The 27,611-nt window shown below is 37.9% G+C and overlaps 1 protein-coding gene across 2 annotated transcripts in view; it reads left to right on the top strand.

The window, feature by feature from the left end:
- Window positions 1-27,611, top strand: part of grik3 (glutamate ionotropic receptor kainate type subunit 3) — a 95,880-nt gene that overhangs the window by 34,308 nt on the left and 33,961 nt on the right. Inside the window, exons 2-7 of one of the 2 annotated variants that reach the window (XM_046044260.1) lie at window positions 14,917-15,090; window positions 15,288-15,545; window positions 15,723-15,904; window positions 18,955-19,008; window positions 22,511-22,681; window positions 24,985-25,128. In XM_046044260.1, the coding sequence (XP_045900216.1) occupies window positions 14,917-15,090; window positions 15,288-15,545; window positions 15,723-15,904; window positions 18,955-19,008; window positions 22,511-22,681; window positions 24,985-25,128 (983 nt within the window). The remainder of the gene's footprint in view (window positions 1-14,916; window positions 15,091-15,287; window positions 15,546-15,722; window positions 15,905-18,954; window positions 19,009-22,510; window positions 22,682-24,984; window positions 25,129-27,611) is intronic. The other variant, XM_046044261.1, reaches the window with a different exon arrangement.

The raw sequence follows: 27,611 nt of genomic DNA, 5'->3' as shown, positions 1-27,611 counted from the left end.
TTTTTGTGCTTTGGCTTTTTGACTCACATGTGTTTCTTTGATTTCGATTTCACCGCGATCGATGGTGCGAGGGAGCTTGGCACTACGAACAAAGATCAGTGATGAGACCCGTTGCACCTGTCAAGAGTTGACCAGATCAGGTAATGAGGAAAGTCCCTCAGGATGTTAACGAAGCCATTAAGCACTCATGTGTAAAACTGCTGGGAAGACGCGTGTTAAATTGCAGGAGCCAAATTAAAATTCACTGCACATGGCACTGAAATGTAAATATCCTGCCTTTGCAAGGAAGAGCTGGCCTCCTTCTCCGTGCTCTAATCGGCTTTGAAAAGACGGTGCAAAGTGCTTAGGAATAATGCTTGTGCTCTGTGATAAAACAGGCAGCTTTTATTATAAACCTACAATAGTCAAGTCATGTTTGAAAAAGAACTCAAATATAAGCTCTGCGTATTTTGTTCTCCACACTGAGAATAAATGGCTCTCATTCAGGACATGATGTTGTGTACACAGTTTCCTCACACATTGTCTCTCTTATCGTTTTGTTTTGTCTCATCATCCCCAGGACAACTCTGATGTGTCTGGTAGCTGTGGATTGATATGTTTATTTAACAAGTACGTTTTGAAAAAGGGATCATAAAAGCAAAAGTATATCCCTTCAATGTCTGTGTGGTTCAAATACAGACCTATCTTACCCTGTTTCATAAAACTACATGACTGGCCATGGATAGTGTGTTTACAAGAGAGCCTTCATGTGGGCTGTCAATCACATCAGTGCAGTCAAACATGTTGATTTACATACAGTCTTTAGGGAATGTACTTTGAAGCTGATCATTAAGGCTTTTTTTTTTTGTACAATATTGGGCTTGACAGATTTTACAGCAGTGTGTTAAAAAGAAAAAGCCTACCCGTAGTAGCTTACATTTAGATTCTATGACTGTCGAATTTCGTTCAGAAGGTATCAGTTAATGTCCCTCGGCTGACTGGTCCCTCACATTCATTGCTACGCGCTCTCTGCTAATCCCCATGAGTACATGGCCCTTCTGCGTGCCCCGAGGGGAGTAATCTCCCTCCTCACACACCCAGAAAATTTGGAGAACCTGGATAAAAATGAGCGCCCAGGGCTTCAATTCAGATGTGTTCAGATTGCTCTTGTTCCAGAGGATGTGAACGGTCTCGCAGACACACTGAATTTCCATGTGAGTGCCTCCTGTCCCAGAAACTAGCCAGAGATTTCCCAAATGATCTGACCTGCACCTCCCCCTCATTTGTCTACATTAACTTTGCATGTGTGGTCCGTCCAGTAATAAGTGGGGCAGATTTATATTTAGCCACGCCTGCAATGACTTTCAGGGTGACTCTTGTCTTCAGACCCTTGTCTACCTCTAAGCTCAAAGCCCTTATTATACTATCTCTAATGTATATTTGAGCTGTATTTATTTTTTTTGATATGAATTAAGTTTATCAATACTAAAATGTTTGCCACTTGGTAATTTTTTTGGGTTACAATCAAGCTCTAGCAGTTGAAAATGCAATAAAAGTCTGTCTGAGATGTTTACTGCCTTTTACAAAAGTAAGACAAGAGATCATAAAAAGATACTTACATCCTGTTTTCATTAGGCCTCTGGCAAAAGACTAAAAGTAATTTCTGTGGGTGGGGGACGATAATAGCACTGTCAAAGAGTTTTATACGTAGTTGAACTCAAACTCTTGTTCTAATTATGTTAAGCATTAAAGCAACTAAGTGGTTGTCAAAACTGCACGGTAATAAGGTGGCCTAAATTAAACAATGCCTTTCCATTTTAGTATGGACTTTGAAGCAGCTTGCAGGGATAAACACAAGCCTTGATATTAATTGCACCTTCAGTTGTAAAATCAATGTCAATTACACTGGACGATTTTTTGTGACCCAGAGAAGTTATCTAACCTTCCACTGTAGAGCCTATCCAACTGTGGTGGTTTAACCCTCAGGATGAGTCAATTGGTCTGCAACAGCTTTGTGACAATAAAATTAAAAGGTCTTTCAAAAGAGCTACTAATGAAAATGAAGCCCCTGGAGCCTCAAAGTGACCCGTCACAAAAGACATAAAACTCAACGGTAAAACCTTGTGGTAGAAGACTATTACATGCAGCCTTCAGTGCTGCAGCTTCACTGGCACTTGTCACAATATATTGATTGTACCATAAAATCAAACAGACAGTCATGAGAGACTTAATGTAGTTCATCAAAGTGTTCTTCACATAAAAATGTTTTTAGTGACCTCAGTATCTTGGATCAACTGATCGGAACGGCCTTCTGAAGGCAGTATGAGTATTGTGAGAATACAAAGTAATGTCTGGTTGTGTTTTGTATGGAACAGAGTGTGACAAGTTACCAGCAGCCCTGCATTAACAAACACAAAGGTCTGTTAGTGGGGGCGTGTTATTGCAAGTACTGGTGAGACGTTGAAGGCTGGTCAGATGCCAAAACACTGCACATATACTGTAATGCTGTGAGCAAAGATGTTAAAACTGGGAGTTATCACAGCCACAATCATTTTATCTTCTGTCTCTAGGATCGGTAGGTAACTAGTAGAAATGCCATTTACGTAACAAAGTCATCTGGAATATGCGGTTGCATGTATCTGATTGGACAGCGCAGCTCTTTGCCATATATTGTCACATTACGCTGTGGAAAAAATGGAGCCAGGTTCTTTTTTACATTTTTGCCCAACAAGCCTCCTTTCATTTTTTTTCTTTTTTTTTTGCCGAAGCACTCTGCGATGGCACCCCTGCTGTTTTTTCACACAGTGCTGTTGCTGATATGAAGGCTTAATGCTCAGATAAATCACCCTGTTTTAGTTGTCTGACAGATAGAACCCACTTGGGGGTCTGGCTTGAAATAGGAACATAGCCATATGTTCATAGGTGACAATGTATATTTTCACACCAATCTCAGCTGTCCTGCAAAGACTGTTGTTTGTTTAGTGTCTACTTGATGGTTTTGTTACTTTGTGGTTTGCACTAGGGACGGGCTTTATGGTGGCGTTCATACTGTGAACAGGAACTTTATTTCCTCTGCAGCAGCAAACACAATACATGACCTTAACACTATTAGGTTGCCGCCTGAGCATCTAGCCCATCTCACATTGCTGTAGTTGAACTAAACTTATCACACACACGCTGGTAGTGATGCATTACTACCAGGCGCCAATAAAAACTAAGTAAAACTTAAAATTTTAAGTATTTAAAACATCTCAAGCTCCATATTGTGTTTTCTTTTCAAGACTATATGTGAAGCCCTCAGTCATTTGTTTGAATCGAGTAACTTGTGAAATAGTTCTCTTACGTAGGACTCTGACAACATACTGTAATTAGCTTTATCAAATATAATCATGGTCTGTCACTTTTATTTCATGTTGTTATAATGTTTTGTCAATGGTTTTACATAAATAATGTTATATCATGCATAAAAGATTTATTTGACTGCCGCTTTTCCTTTCATAGCTGATGAAAAACACCAGATGTGACATCGCTTCTATTGTGTCCAGAAGAGCAGAGCATTTGAAAGTTTTAGCACGTGCAATAAAGACACAGCAGGTTTCTGCACAACGTAATTTAGTGTTGAACTACCATTTAATAGTGAACAGTTACAAGGTCAAGTCCATAATTTTTTACAGAAATGTTTGATAAATTTTGCAATTTTCACACATACATGAATGCTACTGGCCCAATTCAGGTGTGTTGAGATAGCGAGAGAGAGTATGCCTGGCCAACGGCAGAATACGTATGAGGCTTCACAGCTGGTGTATCTTCTAGGCACAATAGCATGTTGCAGTGAGGTTAAAGAGATTATTTTACATTAAAAAGCCAGATAAGACATAGTATATATCTAAGCTGTAGAAGATATATAATCACAACATTTATATTTTGTTTTGTATTACCTAGGTTTAGAGCCATTTATTTCTCTGTGACAAGACAAAATGTACACAACAGAGTATCTGTATTTCTAAACCAGAGAAAAAGGAGGCAGCCACAGCGTAGCTAGTGAGTAAGCTTGTTTGGGGTCACGATCAAATTGCTTATTGATAAATGTTGCCAAGGATAGAATATTAAACTGTATTCTGTGTTAATCTTTATGTAAGTCCACTTCCTAAACACACACGCATTATTGCAGGTGCACCTTCCAAAGCTGTTGTTTATGCACAGTGTGGAGCTTTTTCCTGCTGTTGGCAACCTTTGTGTCCCGCTATGACAAAGTGCCAAAGCTGCAGGTCTGCATATTTTCTGCCACCATATGTGGACAAAGAAAGGCGGCAGCGGGTGAGGAGATAGATGGGGTAGGGATGGTGATGGACACAGGTAGCTTGGCACAGCTCAAGCCCCCTTCCACCTGGCATTAGTTACCATTGTCTCGCTTCCCGTTTTCCTGGCGCAGTCTTTGATTGAACTGGCGGTGAGGTTAGGATTTCGCTTAGGGAGGGGTTTTACCTCCATGATAACAATAGGCCACAGACGGGGGAGGTGGCTGTTTGAATTGTGCATTGTGGAACTGGATTGTCTAATGGAGGTTCACTGTGCATTGTGTGACGTTTCTGGAAAGGGATTTGTGGTTTGTAAAAGGGCATCTGAGTCCCGCTGCTCAGTTTGGCTAATCAATTCTGTGTCCTCGCTGGGCTGTCCCACAATTGTCCTCATACAGTATGAGGCAGTTTTTCTTTACTAAAGGATCTAATTGACACAGCCAAGTTTATAGCATGCAGGGAGAAAGATATACCCATTACTTCTAGTTTGGTTTAAAGGAGAAAAAAATGGTATTTTCATTGCAAGCACGCCCCAACATCCCTAATCATGACCGGGGTGCCCTGTACGGTGCAGAGCACAGACTCCCGCCCTGACAGATTATCCGGTGTGAATGTTTGGGAATGATAATGAGATCAAAACACCTCACTAAGCTGGGAAGAGAGGGTGGAGACTGGAGAGGGAGTAAGGAAAAAGCGAGCAGGGGAGAGGGTGAGCGATAGCTACGATAAATTGCAGAAGCAGAACCACTTGAGCATAAAATTAGATTTTACAAATGTGTTGTTACCTGACAGTCCTCTGACAGAGGAGATATCACAACATTATAGGGCTGCATGAGTACTACTAATCGTATCAAATAAATAAGGATGCCTGTCAGCTGTGATTGAGCTGGAAGGGGATTCAACATGGACAGTGAGTTAGTGGGAGAAATAACATAATTAAAACAGGCTTTCTCATTAGGAACTCAAACATTAGAAGCCCAAATTCAATTTATATGATAATATATTATGCTCTTTGAAAGCTGTACACATTACGACACATTTGTCTAAATGCTGTGACACTTAAAACATTGTCACTGACTGTTGATGTCACATTTTGAAGAAATTAAGCTTTTGGAATTCAAGAATGACCTTTCTTTTTAATGTTGGTGATATTTCTCTCCTTGATGTGTTTTGTTTTACAATGTGTCTAACATAGTAAAGCATAAGAACAGTCAGTTTGACTCAAGAACACTTTTGCAGGAGAAATACTTATTGTGTGCTTATATTATTACATAAATAGGCTTGAACCTGCATCATGTGTCCCTTCCTCTCCTAGAGGTTCCTGCTGCTATAAATGCCCAATATGTGATTATTAAATAGTAAGAATCTTTTAGCTTTGGATCCTATTATATAGTGAAATGAGTTGAGGATACACTAATGCCTTCAGTGGTAAGAAGAAATAAGTCATATGTAAAATGTGACAAAACATTTACTATATGCACAGCCTGTCAAAGTAAGATCTATAAAGTGTCATTCTACATAATGGATTGCTACGAGGCAGCGTATTTGAGGAAACAATTACTTCCTATGTTATTGGTGGTTACAAATAGTAAGTTAAATACATCATCACGACAACAATGAAGACTGAATAAATCAGTATGAATGACAAATGGAAGCTCTAATTCAAGCAGAGAGACAGCGTGTGTGTAAGGGACAAGTCACTGAGGCAAGCTTTATCTACTGTATGCTTCAAGAAGAAACAGTGCGTGTGTGTGTGTGTGTGTGTGTGTGTGTGTGTGTGTGTGTGAATCCACTGCAAATGTGTTGCACTATGAATACATATACAGAGGGTTTATTCCCCAAGGTGCTAAATCTATGGGGAAATATTTTGCCTGAAGTTTATTGCTTGAGATTTCAAATAGATAACAATGGTTATATCTGTTACAGCGCAATGGTCTTCACACTAGTAACGTCAATAACAATCTGTTGAAAGGCACTTTTATATCTGCAATTTTGTAACAGTTGGTTTCATGTTTTTTCAAGTGTTGAATATTGCATTTGGAAGTAAGTTTTTCACTTTTGAGAACACAATCAGTCAGTTCAACTTTCTTAAATTCAGATGCCACTTTTTCACACTGGGATGAGACTGTTGGTAGATTTGCATGTATTTGGCTTACTCGTCAACCAGCATTAAAAGGTAAACTGAATGTTTATTTCATTATAATCTGAGGTTGTGAGATCACATGTCACAGTAGCAGTACACGAATAAAGCACACAGTACAAAGAATATTGTAAAAACCCAAGTACCAAAAATTAAAAGGTATGCCCTTTAAAGCACGCGCATGCATTCAAGTGTGAAGTGGTGGCATTCATTTTATGTTTGTTTATGTTTATCAAGCTATCTATCAAAGATTAGGTTTGGACAACTGTTTAATGTGTATACTTCAAGGGAACAGAAATACTGTTAATAGTCAAATTGTTAATTTTTTATAGTTCAAATACCCAAACTATTGTTGAAGACCTTTAAAAGAAACTAATGCTAATAAACCATTTTTTTCTTGCCAGAATTCTGATGCAGAATTCCTCAGTGATCAATTCAATGTCAAGGTTACGAATAAGCAAAGTAACCCATAACCCATTTCCTTACTGGCTCAGGTTGCTAATATGGAGGGTCATTTGTCAGGGTTAATATTCCTCTTCTGGTCTGACTGGCCGATTTGACCATTGGCCCAGTAGAACAGGAGCTTAGTTGAATTAAATGAGACTACTGGTATCTCTTTAAATAATCCGTCACTACATTTTATCAACTGTATCTACCAGGTTTCAGGAAATAGTTACACATTTATTAAATTCAAATATACTGAAGTAAACTGACAATAGTTACCAAGTTAATGAAAATGAAACTCATATTACTTTTCAGATAATATGATAGACAATTAACATTATATTATTAGAAAAGACTAATAATTATATGACTATGCGTGCTATTATTAATATTTAATATTGTAGGCAGAATCTAGCAGCCACCATTAAAGCATAATTACTATAAATATATATACATTCCTATGATAAGTGTTGTCTTACTATGTTTAGAGATTGAAATTATTTTTAAAGGGATTAAACATACATTAATAAGAGTTTAGTATAAGGTCAACACTGACTACAGTTGTTGTGGCTACAATGAAGGATCCCACATTAGATGCCATTAAACTTAAGTGCAGGCTTTATTATTTTATTTATGTTAATTTCCCTTTTGCTTTAAGTAAGTCCAATATTGTATACTTGCAATAAGCCTCCGTGGTGCTGTCACAATCTGACTTGTATATGGCTGCAAAGCAAGATGAGCCCACACACAAACAAATGTTTAAAATAACACTTAACATAATTAAAGTCCATTCATCCGACTCATAAGTCCTTTGTTCTGTTAATAGCTAACATTTTGCAATAATATAAATATATTATCATGTATGAGTAAACTGATTCTACAAATCTGCAGTTTGGGTCAATTTTGGATGAATTCATGACACTGTTATCAACTGCAGTGACAAAGCCTTTTGAAGTCGCTACTGCTCTGATTCGCACCTCTGACTGGCTTCTTTTCAATGGCAATGGAGGCCAAGTCTCATGAGTACCATAGTTATTTGAGCTGTCCACCACGCCAAAATGATGTATAAATCTTTATTTTTTTTTTAGAAACGACAATGGAATAATTAAAACTGTGTCCATAACATAAACCTACATGATTGTTACATTCTCCAAGAGAGTCCTGTGTTTCTATTATACGTAATATTGAAGACATTGTTAAAAGAAAAAAATTAATGGGAATACAGAATGACAGAAAAAAACATCTCTATAGATGTTTTATTTCTACATGCATGCTTAATTTTTGTTGCCTATACTATACATATGTTCCTCTAATGATAAGATTTAAACATGAATTTGTTGATATTTTAAATCATTAGTTAGCAGACTATTCACTAGAGTAATGAATCCACCGCTTATGCTCCCTTATTCCCGATTAGGGTTACGGGGTGACTGGGGCATTAGGAGGAAGACATGAAAACAACCTGAGGTCACGGATCCCCTGCAGGGCTAACACATTGACAAACACATTCACACTACACGTACAGGCAATTTCAGAGTCTTAGATTTACCTGACATGCATGTGTTTGAACAGAGGAAACGAGCAGTGAGGGGGGAACCCAAGTGCACATGGGGAGAAGAACCACAGCTAAGATCAAACTCAGAACCTTCTTGCTGTGAGGTGACTTTACTAACTAATGAGCCAACATGCTGCCAGACATCATTAATTAACCAGCACCATTAATTTCCGCTCATGATCCTTATCATTGATTAAATGTAACACATTCCTGGCTTGTGTTTTTTTGCCATGTGCGGTACAAAATGCAGTATTGGCTAACTCAACCGCTGGTGTTGGTATTGTATAACTGTTAGTCCCATGTGTTGTGTAGTTACCCATAATTATGGAGGAACATATTCTTCCCGAAATTGGCTGCATTTCCGAATGTTTATGGCGGTTTGTGTGTGTGCTTTGTGCTGGTCATTGTTTGCTGCCATCATTGTGAAACTGAGTGCTGTTGCACATTCAAGGAGACAGGAAGCTATTCACAGGGAGATTGGGAATCCCACCAGTGAAAAGAAAGTACAAAAGAGCAACACTCAGAAATGCAGTGGGCGAGCACACATATATCCAAGAGCATAATGAGCTGGTTTCATTGTTTGGGCTTCTGCAATGGTTTGTCTGGCAGCAAGGTGTTTGTTTTAACAAGCGCAATGTATGATATATTGGAGGGCAATACAAATAAAAATATGTATACATTATCTTTCTATCTATAGAGGATTACAGATCTTTATTGTATTATATACAGCCATTATTATTAAAGTATTTATTTAAATATAATATGTAAAGTATAATTTAACCTAGTATACAGTATGTACCATTTGTTGCAAATTTACCTCAACAAGGCCCAATTAAATCAATCTGGTTTAGAACCCCCCAAAATATGGGGTTACCCAGGTTTAGAAGGACAAGTGAGGAAATGAAAGTAGATTCAATGATGTTGTGAAGCTGGTTGAAACTGCATGTAAGGTCAGATTCTTGCTTGGCAGAAAATAACAGACAGGTCATTGATCTTGCCTCTCTTCTGCACAAATTTCATGTTCCACAAGGGCAACAGTATCACAGTTTTTACCTCAGTAGTAAAGTCAGCAGACACCAAAAATGACCGTGCCTTGCTTTTAAATTGTGGGTACTGCATTTATTTATTTACACATGTTCACACATTTACACACAAAATGTTCTAACTCCTTGAGACAATGAATGCTTATCTGATAATCTTTGTCTTGTGCTGTTGTGTGAATATTTTAAGGACAGGAACAAATGTGCTCCCATAAACGCCTATGTTTACATTATATTAAAAACATATATGATTTCTTCAATCTTGGATGCAAGCCCAAACAATTGAATGACAGTCGTAGTTGAAAAAGCAGCCTACCAGATCTTACAGCCACTTTGAGACCAAGTTAAATTAAACACTGCCGACACTCAGTTTGCATTAATTCACATAATGAATGAAAAATGTGTTTGTGTTTCTCCAGCAAGTGAATTGTGTCCATACAACTCAGCCAGTAGGAAGTCTTATTTCATCAGAAATCAGAAAATCAGTATGTGGGTGGTAAAGCAGAACACGGCACTTAAATTTAGATAAACAATGTTACTTCCAAACTGGACAATGTATAACTTTAACATAGTGTTGTAAAAGTCCTCAAACCAAAACACAAAAATAGCAAAAACCAACCCCTGCATCATTCTATTTTAATGTTGCTTTGTTTTGGCAGACTGTCATTCTGTCACTCAGATCGCACTCTTTGAAGTCTGAAGTCTGAAAATGCAGTAGATGTTAAAAATAAGTATTTTGAGTGGTACCCAGATGATTCCAACCTAACCAACTAAGCTGGCTCGCAGGCAGTCTGCCACTACATAACAGCAGTGGGTGGGTTTATGCTTGTGCACTTGCCCACGTTGTTTGCGGGTACATAACATGTACAACAAACTTTCATGCTACAACATAGATTTTTGCAAGGGCATGTACGGCTGAAACGTGAAACCTCTGATTTTGACTCGGCACAGCATGTCCATTCCTTTAGGCCTTGCAGACCCTTCTGCACTCACAGCTTCTGTTTAAGAAAAAAAAAATTGGCTTGATTTTCATTCACGCCACAGATAACCAAAGGCTTTCATTTACATGCATATTAATGTATAATTTGTCATCTTAAATAATCCAACTTTTGCACTTGTAATCAGCACTTTGGTCACATTTGTTAGGTGAACTGTTTTTTTGTTCCAATATCAATTTCTAATATTATAATATTGTATACTGTACATAGTACTCGATAAGCTATTACATTGTAGTTGCCAGGTTAACTACCCTGGCTTTGTACTTTTTCTTTGTTGAAATAGATCTGCAAAGCTAGGAAGCTTAACATATGTTGCAGAACATATTGGCACCATTGTAACACCACTGGAATAAAGTTTATCAGCTACAGAAGACTGCAACAGTCTATCCCCGACTCATCCTAAAATAAGCCTTAAACGGACCATCCTTAAGACGAAGCTCCTGGACCAGCTGGTAGGCTACTACCAGTGGTGTCTCCCCTTTCTGAGGGTCTCATGTGCCCACATGGACCTCAGTTTCCCTGTCTCCTGCGTGTTTGTACACCTCACACACTCAGACAGTGCCAGAGCAGGTGCCCTACGTTTGTCCATTCTTTTAAAACAGATATTTTTAGCAACAAAAGATACAGACCTGTGAGTTGTGATCAAGTTTCTGCTAATATGACCGTTATTACTTAGCAAACCAAAGATTACAGATCGCTGGCGTTATAATCTTTGATTAGACTGACAGGACAGCTGATTCGGTGGTTGCCTAGCAAAATTAAAAAAGCGCAGCATTTTGCTCTTCTCTAAATTCAAACCAAAAAGGCATTGCTGTGTTCACCTTTTCAAACCTGCAAAGCGCTTTCTGGCTGATCGGGGCCTGATTCTGAGCAGCATTCTCGCGACCACACAGAATCACTGTTGTAGCATAATAATTTACATTTCATTATATTTTACCCTATACCATTACTAGTTATCCCTACTGTCTCTGTTAATATTTATGTTAAGTTGGGATGGAGTAGAATCTGAATCGTTCTCTCGTCACATCCATCGGTCTGTGGCTTTGGAATGCAGCTGATCCACAAAGTCCTCAAAGGACAAATTATGGAAACAGCTGCAATTAGTGGCTGATTTATATATTGTGGTAGGACCTTAGAGACTAATTAAAGGCCTTTGTGTTCTTGTCTGTTGGATTCATGCTAATTTAAAGCCTTTTGACTGATATTCACAAGAACAAGTCTGAAATTCATGCATCTCAATTTACACGCTCCCACTGCAATAACGCACATTCAGGGTAGTTGTTTAAATGGGAACTTTGTGAACATGTTCCATAATTTTCCAATCTAGACATCATTAGAGTAAATTTTGTGTGATGCTAAAAAGACCTACCTATTCCTTATGTGATGGAGTTGCGGGAGCTCGTACATTAAGCCTTGCTAGTGTGTTCATGGTGGAATTCTGAAAACGACAAAGCAAATTAGCTGCAGGATTTTCCTCCCAAGGAGCAGGTTTCCCCCTGTTTATTAAATTTGTTAAAGTGCTTCTGAGAAATGCACATTTTATCCTCTTAACAGTCAAATTACTATATACTCCAGCAATTACTTAATGTACTCTAATGAGATTTCCCCATGAAATGGAAGGATTCATTTATTTTATGTGACGCATTCCACCGAGCGGTTTATGCCTCACATCCCCTCACAATCCAGGGAGGCTTTGAGTCATAAATAGTGAGATGAGCTTGGCTTCCAGAATTGCCACTCTACCCACAGCAACACAGATATATGATTCTGTGATCCAGGCACTGGGGGTCTGTTCAGGGGCATCAGCAGGTCACAGGTGCTATTTCGAAGCTCAGCTCTTTGCAACTGGGTTTTCTCTAGGATTAGTGAAACAGAACCGGGCTGGCAGGCAGTATTTGTGTGCTAGGATATGGGAGTGCAACATCCAAAACACAAATAACACCAAAAACACTAAAACAAAATAAATGACTTGGTGCTCTTTAAATCCAGTTGGGTAAAATTAAATTAAACCATATTTGATTGATTTTCTGTGCCTTTTATTATATAATAAGCAAATAGTTAGCATACAAATCCAGTAGCCATTTGGATAATACCCTGGGTGGTAAAGTGCACCTAATTCAAAATGTTTTAAAGATTATTTAAGTATTTCAATGATTTATGTTAACTATCAAGTGGAAATGGCAAACTACACTAAATATGAAAATCTGCTGCTTTTGTATGTCACTGTAAGTTGGATATCTTTGGGTTTTAGAGAGTTAGGAGGACAAAACAAGCAGTTTGAAGATGTCATCTTGGAAAATGCAAATAAAATGAATAGATCATGAAAATAATCACCAAAATAAGACAATAAACCTGAAAAGCAGGTGATTTATAAAGGATTGTTTAGTGTCAAGACAAGAATGCCTGGAATTAGACCAACAAATGTATGCAATTGCACCAACAAGGTGCATTGTTTGAATACAGATATATTTGAAAACATACTCAAGTGTAATGGTAGCATAGGGAATAAAATAATTAGTCGCTTTCAAATGCTCTGAAACACAGCAAATCCAACCAAAAATTATTAAAATTATTTTAGTTTCCCTGATAGAATTGGAGGCTACATAGAGATTGGAAAGAGAGAGATCTGACCGAAAATCAGCTTTACCATGCATTAACAGGCAGCATAAATGACTTTAAAGATATCTACTACAGTGATTTAGCATTTACAAATGTTCCGATCTCAATGCAGAAAGAGGAGGTTTAAAGGGCCATAAAAGTTCAGCCTAAGTAAAGACATTTGTAACTTTTGATGACAGTGAGGTTTTCATCTTTGAATTGACGGAAGATGGCTGAGACATATTGCTTTGTTATTGAAATGGATAATATGATGAGAGTGGAGGTGGAGGAGTCAGTCTCTCCATAAGCTGATGTTCCTAAAGGCATCTTTAAAGAAGCTGTCTAAACTGTCTTCTGCAGCTGAGCCACAGAGAGACTTTGTTGTCTTACATTTGACAGTACATGCTATGTTTGTTGCTTTACCAATTACACACAAATTGTGGAACTTAGACTATTTTAATGTTAAATACCGAGAACATGACAGTGAAATATTGCCAAAGAAAATACTCTGACTTTCTGCGTTAAAAGGAAACAAAAAAAATACCTGGATTTTTGTACTTAACGTTATATTGCTAAAACTACACACACTGTTGCAATGCAACATAATTAAGTGTAATCTCATTTTAAATAAAGGCAATGAAGATATGGATGCACATGCACACATGTACAGGGATAGGCACTGGCTTGGCAGGGTGGTGAATTGGATTTATAAACCTGCACACATGGGTTAGTGCCTCAGACGCACTTACTCACACCATGCAACTTTTTTGGCTGGGTGTCCGACTCAATATACATTCATCACATTTAAAGGGATACTACAGTGAAGTAGCATCACACTTCTATGACAAGAGACATCGCAAGAGATAGATAAAAAAAAGTCAAAATTGAAGCAACAGAGGCCAGAAGATATACTGACTTTTAGTCCATAGTATAGCATAGTAATAGCATCATTTTGTTAATCCCTCTGCCGGTTTAATGTCCATATCTTTCAAGCTTTATGCCCCCAGTTTTTAACTCAGGCTTTATGTTATACTGTTGCAAATTTCAGGCCATCATCGCAACATCATCAGGGTTATTTAAAGCTCCCTTTAGAGCTACGGAATACATCATACAGTTGTTTTCACAGGTTGCATAATGGTCTCAATGACAAGTAAACATATCCTTATAAAAACCTGTGGAGTTCCCTTTTAAGTGACATACGTTAAACTTCAAATGTAGTATTTTTGTTGTTTAACATGTATTGTTTGTCCTGAAGGCCCAATATATCATGGAAAACCCCATTTATCTGGCAAACTATTAAAGATTTTCTCTACACCGCATGATGTAGTGCACCACTACTGGCCTGATACACACCAACATCTGAAGCAATATTCTACTTTGATGTAGCATATAGACATGTTTTGTAAGTTTTGAGCAGTAGTCCAGCCTATCTAAAAAATAGAAAAATACTTTCCTTTGAATTTTGTGAGTGCTTTATGAGATTTGAAGAGTGCCCAAGTCCAGTTATCTGCTCCACCAATGTGGTATTCTGGTGAAATAAAAAGGACATCTTAATGGAGACACAAGAGCTTGAGATATTCTGCTGCTGATGGAACGGACAGACACACACATTCCTTAAATCCATTATGGCTTTAGACTTCAAAGATGATTTTGTTTTTTTCAGCATTCCCTGAAAAGGGAGAGGGTTGCTCTGTGTTTGCTGAGCAAATGTAATACCTTGTGTAATGTACACTGCTCTCCTCACTGCTCAATATTCTTTCTCCATTTAGCCCTGCCTGGAATACCTATCTTTCTCCTTTTGCTTGTGATAATGTTTGAGACCAACTGCCATGGGCCTTATGTCTCTTTCTCTTTTGTTTTTCAGGTGGGATTTTCGAACAAACAGATGGACCTGTTTCACTTGTTAGCGCAGAGGAGCTTGCCTTTAAATTTGCTGTCAATAACATTAACAGAAACAGGACTTTGTTGCCAAACACAACATTAACATATGACATACAGAGGATTAATATCTACGACAGTTTTGAGGCATCAAGAAAAGGTGAGTGACTTGTTCTGTGTTTAGAGAAGGATTGTGATTACAGTGAAGACAAGAATCTGGTCAGTCAACAAACAGCATCTATTAGTTTGACAATAATAATGTTACCGTGGGTATTTGGGAATCCCTACTAAATGAACTGTGACTAAAGAGGCTACACAGTTTCTATTCTTAAGATTTCTTTTCTTGCTCTTCTCTAGCTTGTGACCAGCTGTCTTTAGGTGTGGTTGCAATATTTGGGCCCTCGCATAGTTCATCGTCAAATGCTGTGCAGTCCATCTGCAATGCACTGGAAGTGCCACACATCCAGGTTCGGTGGAAACATCACCCCATGGACAACAGGGACAGCTTTTATGCCAATCTATACCCTGATTATTCTTCACTAAGCTACGCTATCCTGGACCTGGTGCAGTTTCTCAAATGGAAAACAGCCACTGTCGTTTATGATGACAGCACAGGTGAACAGAATTTTATACTACTATATAATGTTATTATATTCTCACAAACACAGTGCACATGCCAAGTACATTGTTCCCCTAAAAACAATTAATATATATAATAACTATCTTCCTCATTGTGACTGCATTATCTGTGTGATTCTGTTGGACTTCAACTGGGCTGTTTCTTTTCTTAAGGTCTTATAAGACTACAGGAGCTTATAATGGCCCCGTCTAGGTACAACATCAGGCTAAAGATCCGGCAACTTCCTCTTGACACGCAGGACACGAGACCCCTTCTCAAAGAAATGAAGAGAAGCCGGGAGTTCCGCATCATATTTGACTGCAGTCACCAAATGGCTGCACAGATTCTCAAACAGGTTCGTGAGAGTTCTTCAGAGTGTGGCATAGACTCTCCTAATGTCAGATGTTAGCATGGCCGGACGAATGTAAGCATGTGGCCATCTTCCACACAGCTGTCACTGGCAACAGCGCTGGGCGATATCGCCAAAAATGTTATCACGATAAAAACATTTAATTCATTTCGATATCGACAATTATCACGATAAATGTCAAATCATTATTTCTTTTAAGTTTAAAGGCTGATTTTTGCTTCTAGGTGAAAAGTTGAAGGAATCAGATGGTTAATTGTGTGGTTAAACTTGTCTTTATGGTCAAGACGTGACAACACTTGTTGCCAAACTTCTCAAATCTCAGGTGGAACATTCAAAATGATTCTGATAAACTTTATTTTTTAACAAATATGATTAGTAAATCTTTTTTCAGTTCCATTTCCTCAACCAAAATAAATATTTAAGTAGAAAAATTAAGTGCAACTCTGTTAGTGATTCAAATGAATTAAATCAAACATTTGTTGACTATATATTGATCATTTGTTATCATTATTGTTTTATTGCCCAGCCTTAACTGGCAAAAGCTGATTCCTCTATGGGATTTCCATTTGTGCCACCTGTCCACTCAAAACACCTTAAGATAGTGAGACAACTAGTGTCCAACAGTAGATATGAAAACTTAAATTGACCAATAGATATTTGTGAACTTGTGGAGAACTTCTTCTCCACTTTACTTCTTCTTATGAACTCAAGCAGAGAAACGTGCCATAGTTGGATGTCGAGCTGTGATTCACAGTTTTTCATTTTTGCACCTGTTGCGACTAGCTTTGTATTGTAGACTGTGATTCTGTTGTATCTGGGGTCTGTCTGTTAAGTACTTGCTCAAAAGATTTAGAACATTTTTCAAAGATGAAATGTTGGCTAGTTTGACATTAAGATACATCTCACAAACAGTACGGTCCAAAATGTCTCATTAGCAAAACTGTACATGCATGTGTTTTATAATATATAAGTGAATGTCAGTCAACAAAGAACAGTATGATGCACAGAGTAGAGATTGTGTAGGTGGTCTAATGCTCTGTACATGTCAAGAACAGGCTGGTGGATCCCCCCCCTCCATTCAGCTTGCTGTCAGCTTCTGTTAACGTGTTTACCAAATGCATCATCTCCTCCTAAGTCATTTAAATAACTCAGACCTCCCAAGTTATCTAGTCATCTAAAGTGACATATATCCGCTCGTGGCCAGTCTGCAATTCTCGCACCAAGGAATCACTGTTCTCTTTAGAGAATACATGAAAGAAGATTTTGAGGTAAAAATGCATCAGACCCATCAGTTCCCTTAACATGACCAAACACCACAGCTTTTGAAGTAAGGGAAAGCAGGAGATTGGCTATGAGTGATGCCAAGAATACCACACCCACTGTATGTGGTTACAAAATTACCAACAATCGTGCACCAGCATCGTGCTAGTTTGACTGCCTTTTGTGCATCATTGATTAGTTACAATAGAGCCCAAATGTACATCTATGAAAGCTGATGTTGCTCAGTACTGTATAATAAGCTTTTTATTGATTATTGGTTATTTTTTGGGACACACATTGTGCTTTGCTGTCTTCCAGAAAAGCTTTGTGCTGAGTTAATTTGTAAAAATGTCTATCAATGTCATTCAATATACTGCAACTAAGTTATATTTTCATTACTGGTAAATCTGATAATTATTGTCTCAATAAATCCATTAATAGTTTGTTCTTTAAAATGTCAGAAAATAGTGAAAAACCCCCATCGCAAGTTCCAAATGTCACAGTTGACATATTCAAATTGCTTGTCTTCTAAAACCTCAAAATATTTAGTTTACATGACATAAAACACAGCAAATATTGATATTTGAGAGGCTGGAAACAGAACTATAGGTGTTTTTGCTTAAATAATAAAATATAATATAGATAAAAAATAAAATGGTTGTGTGCAGCACACAAAGTATGATCTTTCAATAAAATTATGTGTGATGGTAATCTAAAATGACTAATGTCTTACTAAAGGCAAAACTGTAATGAATGTCAGCTATGTTTTGATTTGCAGGCAGCAGTGACAAAATGTCCTATTCAAGACAATAAGTAGAAATCAGAAGCAGGGAATTGCGGGTGCATGTGTATAAAGGAGTATCTGAGGTGGCTATTTTCAACGGGGTTTAAATATTATGTCTGAAGTACTGCATTATGCCCTTGGAATGTTTAATTTATCATGCCATGATTGTCAACAATACATTCACCTGCATTTAACATGCCTCTGTCAGGTTATATTCCCTCACAGACTGGACAGGAGAAAATGGGAAGCATGTCCCTGGTGTCTTTTAAAATAACTCTGTGCTTTCTGTTGTCCTTTTTATTTTTTATTTTGTGCTGTGATTGTGCTACTGGATTGATGGGGTCAGGGGGCTCGTGGAGGTGTACTAAAATAAGAGGTTGATGAGGAATAAAAATGCAGATTATGTTGTCATATCATACTGACAATTCATCCTGCAGCAGTGGAAACATTACTTTAATTAATGACAACTCATGCTCACAATACAAAACATGACAAAAACTTTCAATGTCATGTATTTGGCTTATTGTCTGTAAATGGAGAAGTGAATTTGCTTCCACATAAGCACAGCATCTTATTTACATAACCTTGGCTTTTTTTCACAACAGATGGTACAATTAAATGGGAAGCACAGTCGCCATGGGAATATGGTGCCTTTCATTGTAGATTGAGTGAAACAAGGGGTGGTGATGGAGTGTTCGGATATGAGGCAAAGATTACCGAGCTCTTTTGATTGAAGGCTCTTTTCCCAGCGATACGATACCAGAAAACTTGCCCACAAAATGAACAATGTGTTAGTCAATATGCTCATGAAAACCTGGCTATTTTTTCCCTTTATTGATTAAAGTATTTTTGTGCATCTCTTTAGCATTAGTTGTTCTGACTGTGCTGTTGATTCTACAATGCTCTGACATGACTAAGTGACCAATTTCTCTATGCTGTCTCTATTCATCCACACCTTGCTTTCCCATCCTCCGTCTCGGTATCCTTCCAGGCCCAGACCATGGGGATGATGACTGAGTATTACCACTATATCTTCACCACTCTGGTAATGTACCACGCTTGTTAATGCAAATAGAGTCTCGTTTGTTCTCATCTCCCCACTGCTTGAGCTTTTGATGAATAGTGGCTAATTGCCAATGGGGCTTGGATCCAGTCCATAATATCAATTTTGTTTGACAAGCTGGAGGCATAATGGAGTCTTCAGTGTGCCGTAGTAAACACTCTACTTTATAGTAAAGTCAACACAAGTCTTTGAGTTGGCAGCTTAAAAAACAACAGCTTGAGATTCAAAACTGAATGACTTGCCTTTTTAAAAATGAAATGTGACTTTGAGTTTGAAAATGACTAAAATGTTTTTTGAGCTCTTCCATTATATATAATTCAATTTAATGCCATACATTTTTAAAATGAAAATTATCAAAATGTAAAAAAAACTCCACCAGCAAACTAAATTAAAACACATTCATTGCACCCAATATAACTCCTAAATTCATTTACAAGGCTTTTAATAAAAAGACTAGATCAACAGATAAATCTAAGTTATTGATTTCCGACTCTACTAAAGGTTTGATTACGTCAATAAAAACATGAGTGATATAGGCGTGTATTTTCAATAATGATTTCAATAATGAAGTGTAAAAACAAACAAAAAAAAAGACTAATCATCTCTGAAGTCAATATCATGTGACTATGTATATAATGTATGCCTGTAATTTATGTGGTTGTAGATCATTATTGGGACCATTTTCACCATTTCAAGTGCGTTGATATTCAATATTGTTCTCTAGTCAGCAAATCCAATGAAAAGCAATGAATTGATCCCAGTAACAAGTATTTTCTGTGTAGCCAATAGCCTTCCATTGTCCAAAAACAAGTGAAAACTATTCACTGGGTGACATGTCCTTTCATTACGATGAACACAGGCGCTGTATTATTTATCTTGAGTTGATTGCAGATACACTGTCCTGATGCTGTACTCGCCCGTGCACCAAATCAGCAGCTGAAAATAGTCCCCAACAAATCCTGTTTAACATTATGAGCTACAGTGCCCAGCTTTTTTAAGGAAATGACTTGCATTTTTTGGAGGCTGCAGTTTGTGGTCCTGTTGCACTGTATTGTGTTATACTGACAGGTCTTTCTATTATGTTGTCCAACCAATTTATGTCAATGAGAGCAGGCTAAATAACAGAAACACCTCTCCGTATAATGCAATGCAATTCAACAGCACCACAATCTGGAAGCATTAGAGTCTAACATGTTGTTGGTTTAGCTCTTTTCATGAGATTTGTTGATCATAACAAAAAATCTTTTAAAATTAAAAATGACTTAGGATTTTGTCCAGTATTACATAGGTTTAATGTAACCGGGGTGTGCTACTGTTTCATTCTCATCTTGAGCATTTTAAGTTCCCACTCTGATGAAATGATCCTGTCTGACTAATAGAAGCAGACACAGCAGGGAGCCGTTGCTGCTCTTCACTGAGACGCTGGCTACAAACACATTGAATGGGAATGAATACCAGCATGATCTGGGCTTTTCCTTTCACTCTCTGTTATTGTCTCTGTTTTTGCCTCTCTCTCTCGAGCACACACACTCCCCGTCTCCGCGGACTCGGCCAGTCTGTTGTGATAATATATGACACAGAGGTCCAGGCATGATGTGTGTCATCTTTCACACTTGACAGCGTGGCAATGACATTGTTCTGCCAGGCGTCATGTTTGTGTAGCATGTCTATTGGTTTAATAAGGAAATCAAAACTCTTTTTTTTCTCCAGTCTCCTTTTTATTGCCAGTGTACTAGTGTGTTTACGTTTAGCAGATGGAAAAAATATTCACTAGGAAATTAATTTCAATACTTTTATTTGACTTGATTTTCTGCAACAACAATATTTTTCACATGACGGCTAGCTATCTTTATAGAATCAGAGTGTGGTATCTATCCAAAGCTGCAATGTGCTGTCATATTGATAGACACACCATTAAGAAGATTATACCTAGCGGCTTGATTTGATCAGTAATGATGAATACTTGCATGGTATACATAGCAATACAATTTCCTCTCGATGGAATCCACTGATATCTGTGTTTTATCTTCTGAGGTGAGGGAAATGCCGACTTATTAGAGCGTGAAACGGCAACAGCAGAGTGGTATGGAGTAATAACTTCCTTGTCCTTTGAAATGAGTCTGTCATAGCTCCCGCCTTGCCATAGCTATCTCTAAGAACCTAAAGCTGAGAACTTTATTATGTTTGCCACGTCCACAACACTTGTGTATGCACTCAGACACATGCAGCGTGTTCTCCGGGTAACGATTTGAGTGCTGTTGTAGGATTATGTTGATTTTGTGTTACAAAATCAAGGCAGCACTGCAAAAAGTGAACTTATGATTGGAACAAGTTGCCGACATCCCAAAATGCCCCCAATAGAAATGAGAATGTCACAAAAGATGAATTATATTTTTACAAACAATTCTGTCCCAGTTAGTTTGTATTCTTAGCTTCAAAGCTAATAAACTTGTAACCTGATCTACTTTTCTCTGCAATTTTGAATGTCATATAGAACAACAGTGATTTACTTTGATCTCTGTTCATAAAAGAGAGTACTGTACTGCATTCTAGTGAGAGAGAAAAAAAAAGAGGAGAAATATTTCCGTGACTGGCAGGGACTGTTCTTCAGTAAGTGTCTTACACGCTCTCGTTCATCCAGTACTAACCCCACAGGGTGCTAATGAAATATCTATGTTCATCCAAATGTCTTTTCCAAGCCCGCTGGCCAATTCCGACACGACATGCGTCAACATGTGACTTCACACTTCAGCTACAATGGATGCCCCAGAAATTACAGCGGCTCAAATTGAATTGCTTTTTGCTTAGAAGTTGCCAAGGGAATGCAAGTGTTGAATTATTAATATGAACCAACAGAATTGGTGTTTGTTTTTTTCTTGTTCTTTAATTTTTCTGAGCCACAAACAATAATTACAATGCTCTCAAATAAAAAGCATGCACCCATAAAGATTATTTCACATGAGCATGATTAAGAAAGGCAAAATATATCACTAGCTTGTAGTTTGTGCAGTATAATTAATCATTAAATAGGTGCAAAAGCAATTTGTCAATTCTAAAAGGATTTTCAGCAGAAATGTGACTCTACCACCACAGACGTTTTAGATTTCATTTACTACACAGACACTGAATCACATTATGCTAAAATCTCCTGATTTGACATTGAAAATGTTTGTATTTCACCATCCTTTCACTCTATTTCGTCTTAATTTTCTATTTATTTATTACAGGGACAGTGCATATTCATAAACATTTCTGTCAATATGCCAGAATTAGCCTAAAGGCTATTTTTCATCTGCAGTCCCTAGACAGATGGTAAGAGTCACCCTAAAAAAGATTACATAATATAGTATCTCCTTAATCAGCTGGTGCACCATTCTCTTTTCATGTGAGGAGAAAGCATCCTGGGTAAATACTTAAAACAAAGATGTCCAATGCTGGCAGACTAAATGAGAATCCATCCTTCATTACCGTTGTCTCTCAAAAGGACCTGATGGCCATTGACCTGGAGCCCTATCGCTTCTGTGGTGTCAACATGACTGGCTTCCGCATCCTCAACGTAGATAATCCCCTGGTTGCATCCATTGTGGAGAAATGGTCAATGGAAAGGCAGATACCACCTAAACCTGATTCAGGCCTGCTGGAGGGCATCATGACGGTATGTTTTATTACTTCTGTGTTGTTCCATTTAAATGGTTTTAACCCAAACAGTAACCCATAACAAACTCTTTTACCTCAGCAATTATCACTATATACAGTAACCACTTTTATAGGTACAGGTGACTCTTTCAGGCTGTGGCTCATGTATGAATACAACAGAAATACTGTATGAAGTATGTCAACAGATTTGAGTGTTCTGCTACAGCTCGACTAAATGTTGAATGGGAAAGATGCATATTTTAAGTCGTTTTAAAAGTGGTATGATCATGGGTGCCATACTGAGTAGTTCCAGCTACTTCTAAAAAATTTTTGTCCTGTGATTTTGTTCACCTTAGTTTCTCCTATTTACTCATGGTTCTTGTGACCAAATCAGACAAAAATGAGTCAATTAGTTACACATAGGTATGGAAAGCATGCAAATAAAACCCATTTAGATATAGTAGGCTTCTCAGAAAGAACAACCTGGCTAGTATTGAAAGCATACAGATTTCAGTACCATTAACCAAGCAAAAAGCTGAAGTTGTAGTGAACTAATCCCTGAACCTGAATGGCTGGAGAGGGGGAAAAATGCCACCTCGTCAGAAAGATTCCTGGTTTTGTTTTGGCATGTTGATGGCAGGGTCAGATATTAGCAAGAATAATATAAATCCACAAGGTTTGTGTCTTTAACAGTACAGATGGAGGTAATAAAAAGGCTTGAGAGAAAATTCATTAGGGCATTTCACACCAATTAACCTATGAACGTGCCAGTCTCCCTAAACATTGTTTCTGACCAGGTGCATCCCTTTACAGCCATTCTTTTTCAAATAGATAGTTTCTAATGGATAATGCACCACTGACTCATTATGTTTCTAGGAAAATGATAGGGACTTTGGCTGACTCCAATGGCCCAATGCATAAAATAGAGCAAAATTCCGGTCCTTGTTGAATCTACACCTTCAGGCTGTTCAGGCTGTTCTGCAGGATAATTCAGAAAGTTACAGATTTTGAAAGTATAGTAATGTTGTCAGTAAATAGTATAAATGCTGATTATAGTTCAGGTGTTAATGATAAACCTGTGCCAAAAATGGGACCCATTTGTGACATACTGCCAGAAATGAATAGCTAATTGTTGACTAATGTATTGACATTATTTACCTAGCAAATTAAAGGGAGCTCATTTACTTGAATCTATTCCTTTGGTCATATGTTTACTAATGTGCAAATCCCAATAATAGAATAGAATAGAATATACTTTATTGTCCCCGAGGGGAAATTTGTCATGGACTCAAGAGTGCATAATGCATAGTAGTACCTGCCCTTACAGACAATAAATACATGTAAAATACAAATAACAGCTGAAGACGTACACGTAGGCTACATACACACTCATGACACATCCAATAAAAGATTAAAACAAAAAATAAAATAAAATAAAATACAAAAACAACAAGCCAAACACTAAGTTATTACACACTTCCCAGGCCTCAGCGTACAGATCTAATTAAAATTTTGATTTAAAATTTTGATGGAGGTGGGTACGAAAGAGTATTTAAAATGGTTCAATTTGGTTTTTGGGATTCTGTAAATTCTGCTACAGGCAAGAGCTCGTATTCTGTTTGAAGGATTTGGGACGGATCCAGCAGAACTCTCCGCGCCTGCCTGAGTACAGACTGCTCATAGATGGACTGAAGGGAGAGCTTTCCAGTCCTCCCCATCACCTTCATAGCAGTCTGTACGAAGGATAGTAATGTGGAATTATCATTGTTTTGATTTTATAAATTGAATATTAAATCAATCGAATGTGAACAAATAATGTAGCAAATGTGCTTTAATATTTTGTTTCATTATTAGTTTTCATTATTTTACAATAAACTTTTTAATGGCCTGTTATCTAAATACAAAAGTATAGGTTGACCACAAGGTTCAAACACAGAGGATTGTAACCTACACTGTCTACAGTATACAGCAACTAAATCCAGATTACTGATGTCTATAGCTGCTGAAGATATATGTCAGCAAAGGATATATCATACATCATTTAAAATCCTCAATTATGTATGTGATTTTATCTAAAATGGGAGCTCATAGTAAGGTTACATAGTATATAATTGATTAGAAGTACCTCAAAGGTTAAAAATGTGAGGAAATCACATTAAATACTAAAGTTATGAGTGTCAAAGGGATAATATGAGAAGAAAAGCCTTTTTCAGAATTCCTTTAGATCATTCCATATCAGTTTTGAGATTAGATAAGTGGTGACTAAACTATTTATGTCTTTGCACAGGCATCAGCTGAAATAATGTTCACCCCTTATTCCAGACAGATGCAGCTCTGACCTATGATGCAGTCCACATTGTGTCCGTCTCATACCAGCACGCTCCACAGATGACGGTAAACTCGCTGCAGTGCCACCGCCACAAACCGTGGAGATTTGGAGGACGCTTCATGAGTTTCATCAAAGAGGTGACGGGACACCTTTTGCATGTTGCTATTTGATTTAAGTGTTATTGATATAAGAGCATACTGATTGAGCAGCGAACATGACAATGGGAGTGGAGTGAAGACCGTGTAGTCATTTAGGAGATATTTACCCAGCAAATCAATCATATCCACATACAAAGCAAACCAAGTCATGATAGACACATCAAAGCAGTGTTGTTGTCAGCTTTATAAATTCCCAGTATTCATAACCTATTTTCCAGAAAGCACGTACTGTAACCTTTTGAAAGCACAACTAGTGTAATCGGCTCTTGTTTAATCTAACATGAGAGTCAGACAGTGCCTCAGTATACACAAACAAGCCTGTGGAAAATGGCAGCTTAAGGGTGTGCAGAGATGCTACAATTTATTCAAACAACAAAAGCATCTGTATTTATATTTGTCCTGGGTGTAGTTTAAAAATGTGAAATATTCCATTTGTTTTTTCCTCTTATGATAACCCCAATTATTGCAAAAATGAAAGCATTAACCTCCTGGATCCACTGTATTTAACACAGGCTTTGCCCTCTAACTAGGATCCATCATCTTTGGTAACTGCCCAGTATATTTGCATATACCCACAGAGCAATCAGAATGATGGCTATGGGGGGCTATTCATATAAAAGGGCAGAGCTAAACCTCTTTCCTCATCCACTTTTCATTAGCAAAATGGATGACAACTTCTGTTCAGTGCCCATGTCGTCCACAGATTTTCACTTTCACAGGCTAGGTCTCCATTGCTTTACGCTCCTCAGTGCTAAGCGTCCTGACAGCATTTGAAAATAATTTCAAGCTTAACTTCTGGCAGGTGTGGTCCTACTTTGCAGTGATCATCTCCCTTGAGCTTTACTGTGTTGGGTGAGGGATAGTGTGACTGTAGATCTCCCGTGCCCTATTCATCCACCCACAGCATGAAAGCACCCTTCTCCAATCAAAATTTTAAAGGCACTACAATGCAGAGGCCCAAAGTCCAAAGTCAGATTAGCCTGCCATTGTGGCTGCGGCTGACCACCTTCAAATGTCAAAAAACATAATCCCTTTGTGATATTGTGCCATTGCCTGGCCTGCACTTTGCAGTGGGTGAGGAGTCTCTCTTAAACTCTGCTGGTTTCTCTCCTCCTTCTGCTTAGGAGCATGGTTGACAATCAGTGTGCATTCAGGACTTTCTTGAGGGTTCTGCATCGTAGTAAAAGAAACCTGCCAGGATTAAAGACTGGTGCTAGTGTTTACAGTGCAGCGCACTAAAACCAGTGAGGTGCTGGCAAGTTTGCCCACTACTATCTACAGTTTATTTAGTTGTGTGTCTTGTGTCTTCTAACCTACTGACGTAGTCTCACTAAGCCACTCCAGTGAGACAAGCTGAGTTGTGTCAGCATCCAGTAAAGGGGTACAGTTACCAAGCCATGAAGTGCTACATCCAACTAAGCACAGATTCCGGTGGAGGCGATGTGTTTTTTTCCCTAGGATGGCCCTACTCTGCCTCTTATTGGCTTACTCTGATATTCTTACAATAACCAATTTCACTCCTCTTGCCTAAACTTAACCAACCCAACCAACGAAGGCAACAAGTATTAGCCAATCTGAGGCAGAGTAGGGCCGGTTATGTCTTCACTATCTTTGGAAAAAGCTGCAGCTAAAAAACCTCGCCTACGACCTTCTAAAGTTTGAGAGTATGTGGTGCTCTGTAAGCTCTGCAAATTGGAAACGGCTTATCACAGCAGTGCAACTGCTATCCACGAAAACTTGAAGCAAAATGATCCCGGAGTACTTTGTCAAGACGGCAGCACCGCGGATCCTGTTTACTTTTTGTCCCCACACAAGCATGATATATTAGGATTACCAACACTTCACATCTTCATCTCCCCGATGTTAAAAATAATTTCTGCACAGCTGCCGTTATGGTAACGTATTGTTACACCATGCATCATCTAGTTTTCGGCCGTTTTATAATTTTAAAATATGCTACTATTATCATTATTCTAATTTGCTTTATGTGTCTTTTTCAGAATGAGGATTGGATAAAATATTTAATATTGATTTTATCAATATCGATTTATATTAATCGAGTAGGCTAATAAGAAAATCAACTTTACCATAGTCATTAGATTAACTGACTAATCGAACAAATAATCATTAGATTAGGTGCAGCCCTAATAATGTGTAACCATCCATTTGTAATGATGTATCATCAATGAAAATGTAATTACTGCATCATTATTGTGAGCTACATTGGAGGCAAAAGGTTTCACCTTGGCTGAGAGAAAATGCAGTTTGTCTCCTTCCACTCATGATGTGACTGTTTTGAACCATTCCTACATTATCAAGAATGTACTGTGTAAAGTGTGCTCTGAAATCTGATGTTGGCACACTATTCATGAATACTACTGTTTGTGTCCGAGTTGTAGAAACAATTTCTGCCAAATGTGCAAACACTATATCACAAAGGCCTGTACCATTACAACACGCAA

The sequence above is a fragment of the Micropterus dolomieu genome, linkage group LG03, assembly GCF_021292245.1.
Source record: "Micropterus dolomieu isolate WLL.071019.BEF.003 ecotype Adirondacks linkage group LG03, ASM2129224v1, whole genome shotgun sequence".
Lineage (NCBI taxonomy): Eukaryota > Metazoa > Chordata > Actinopteri > Centrarchiformes > Centrarchidae > Micropterus > Micropterus dolomieu.
The sequence above is the reverse complement of the archived record's forward strand: the minus strand, read 5'-3'. Positions and strand labels throughout refer to the sequence as shown.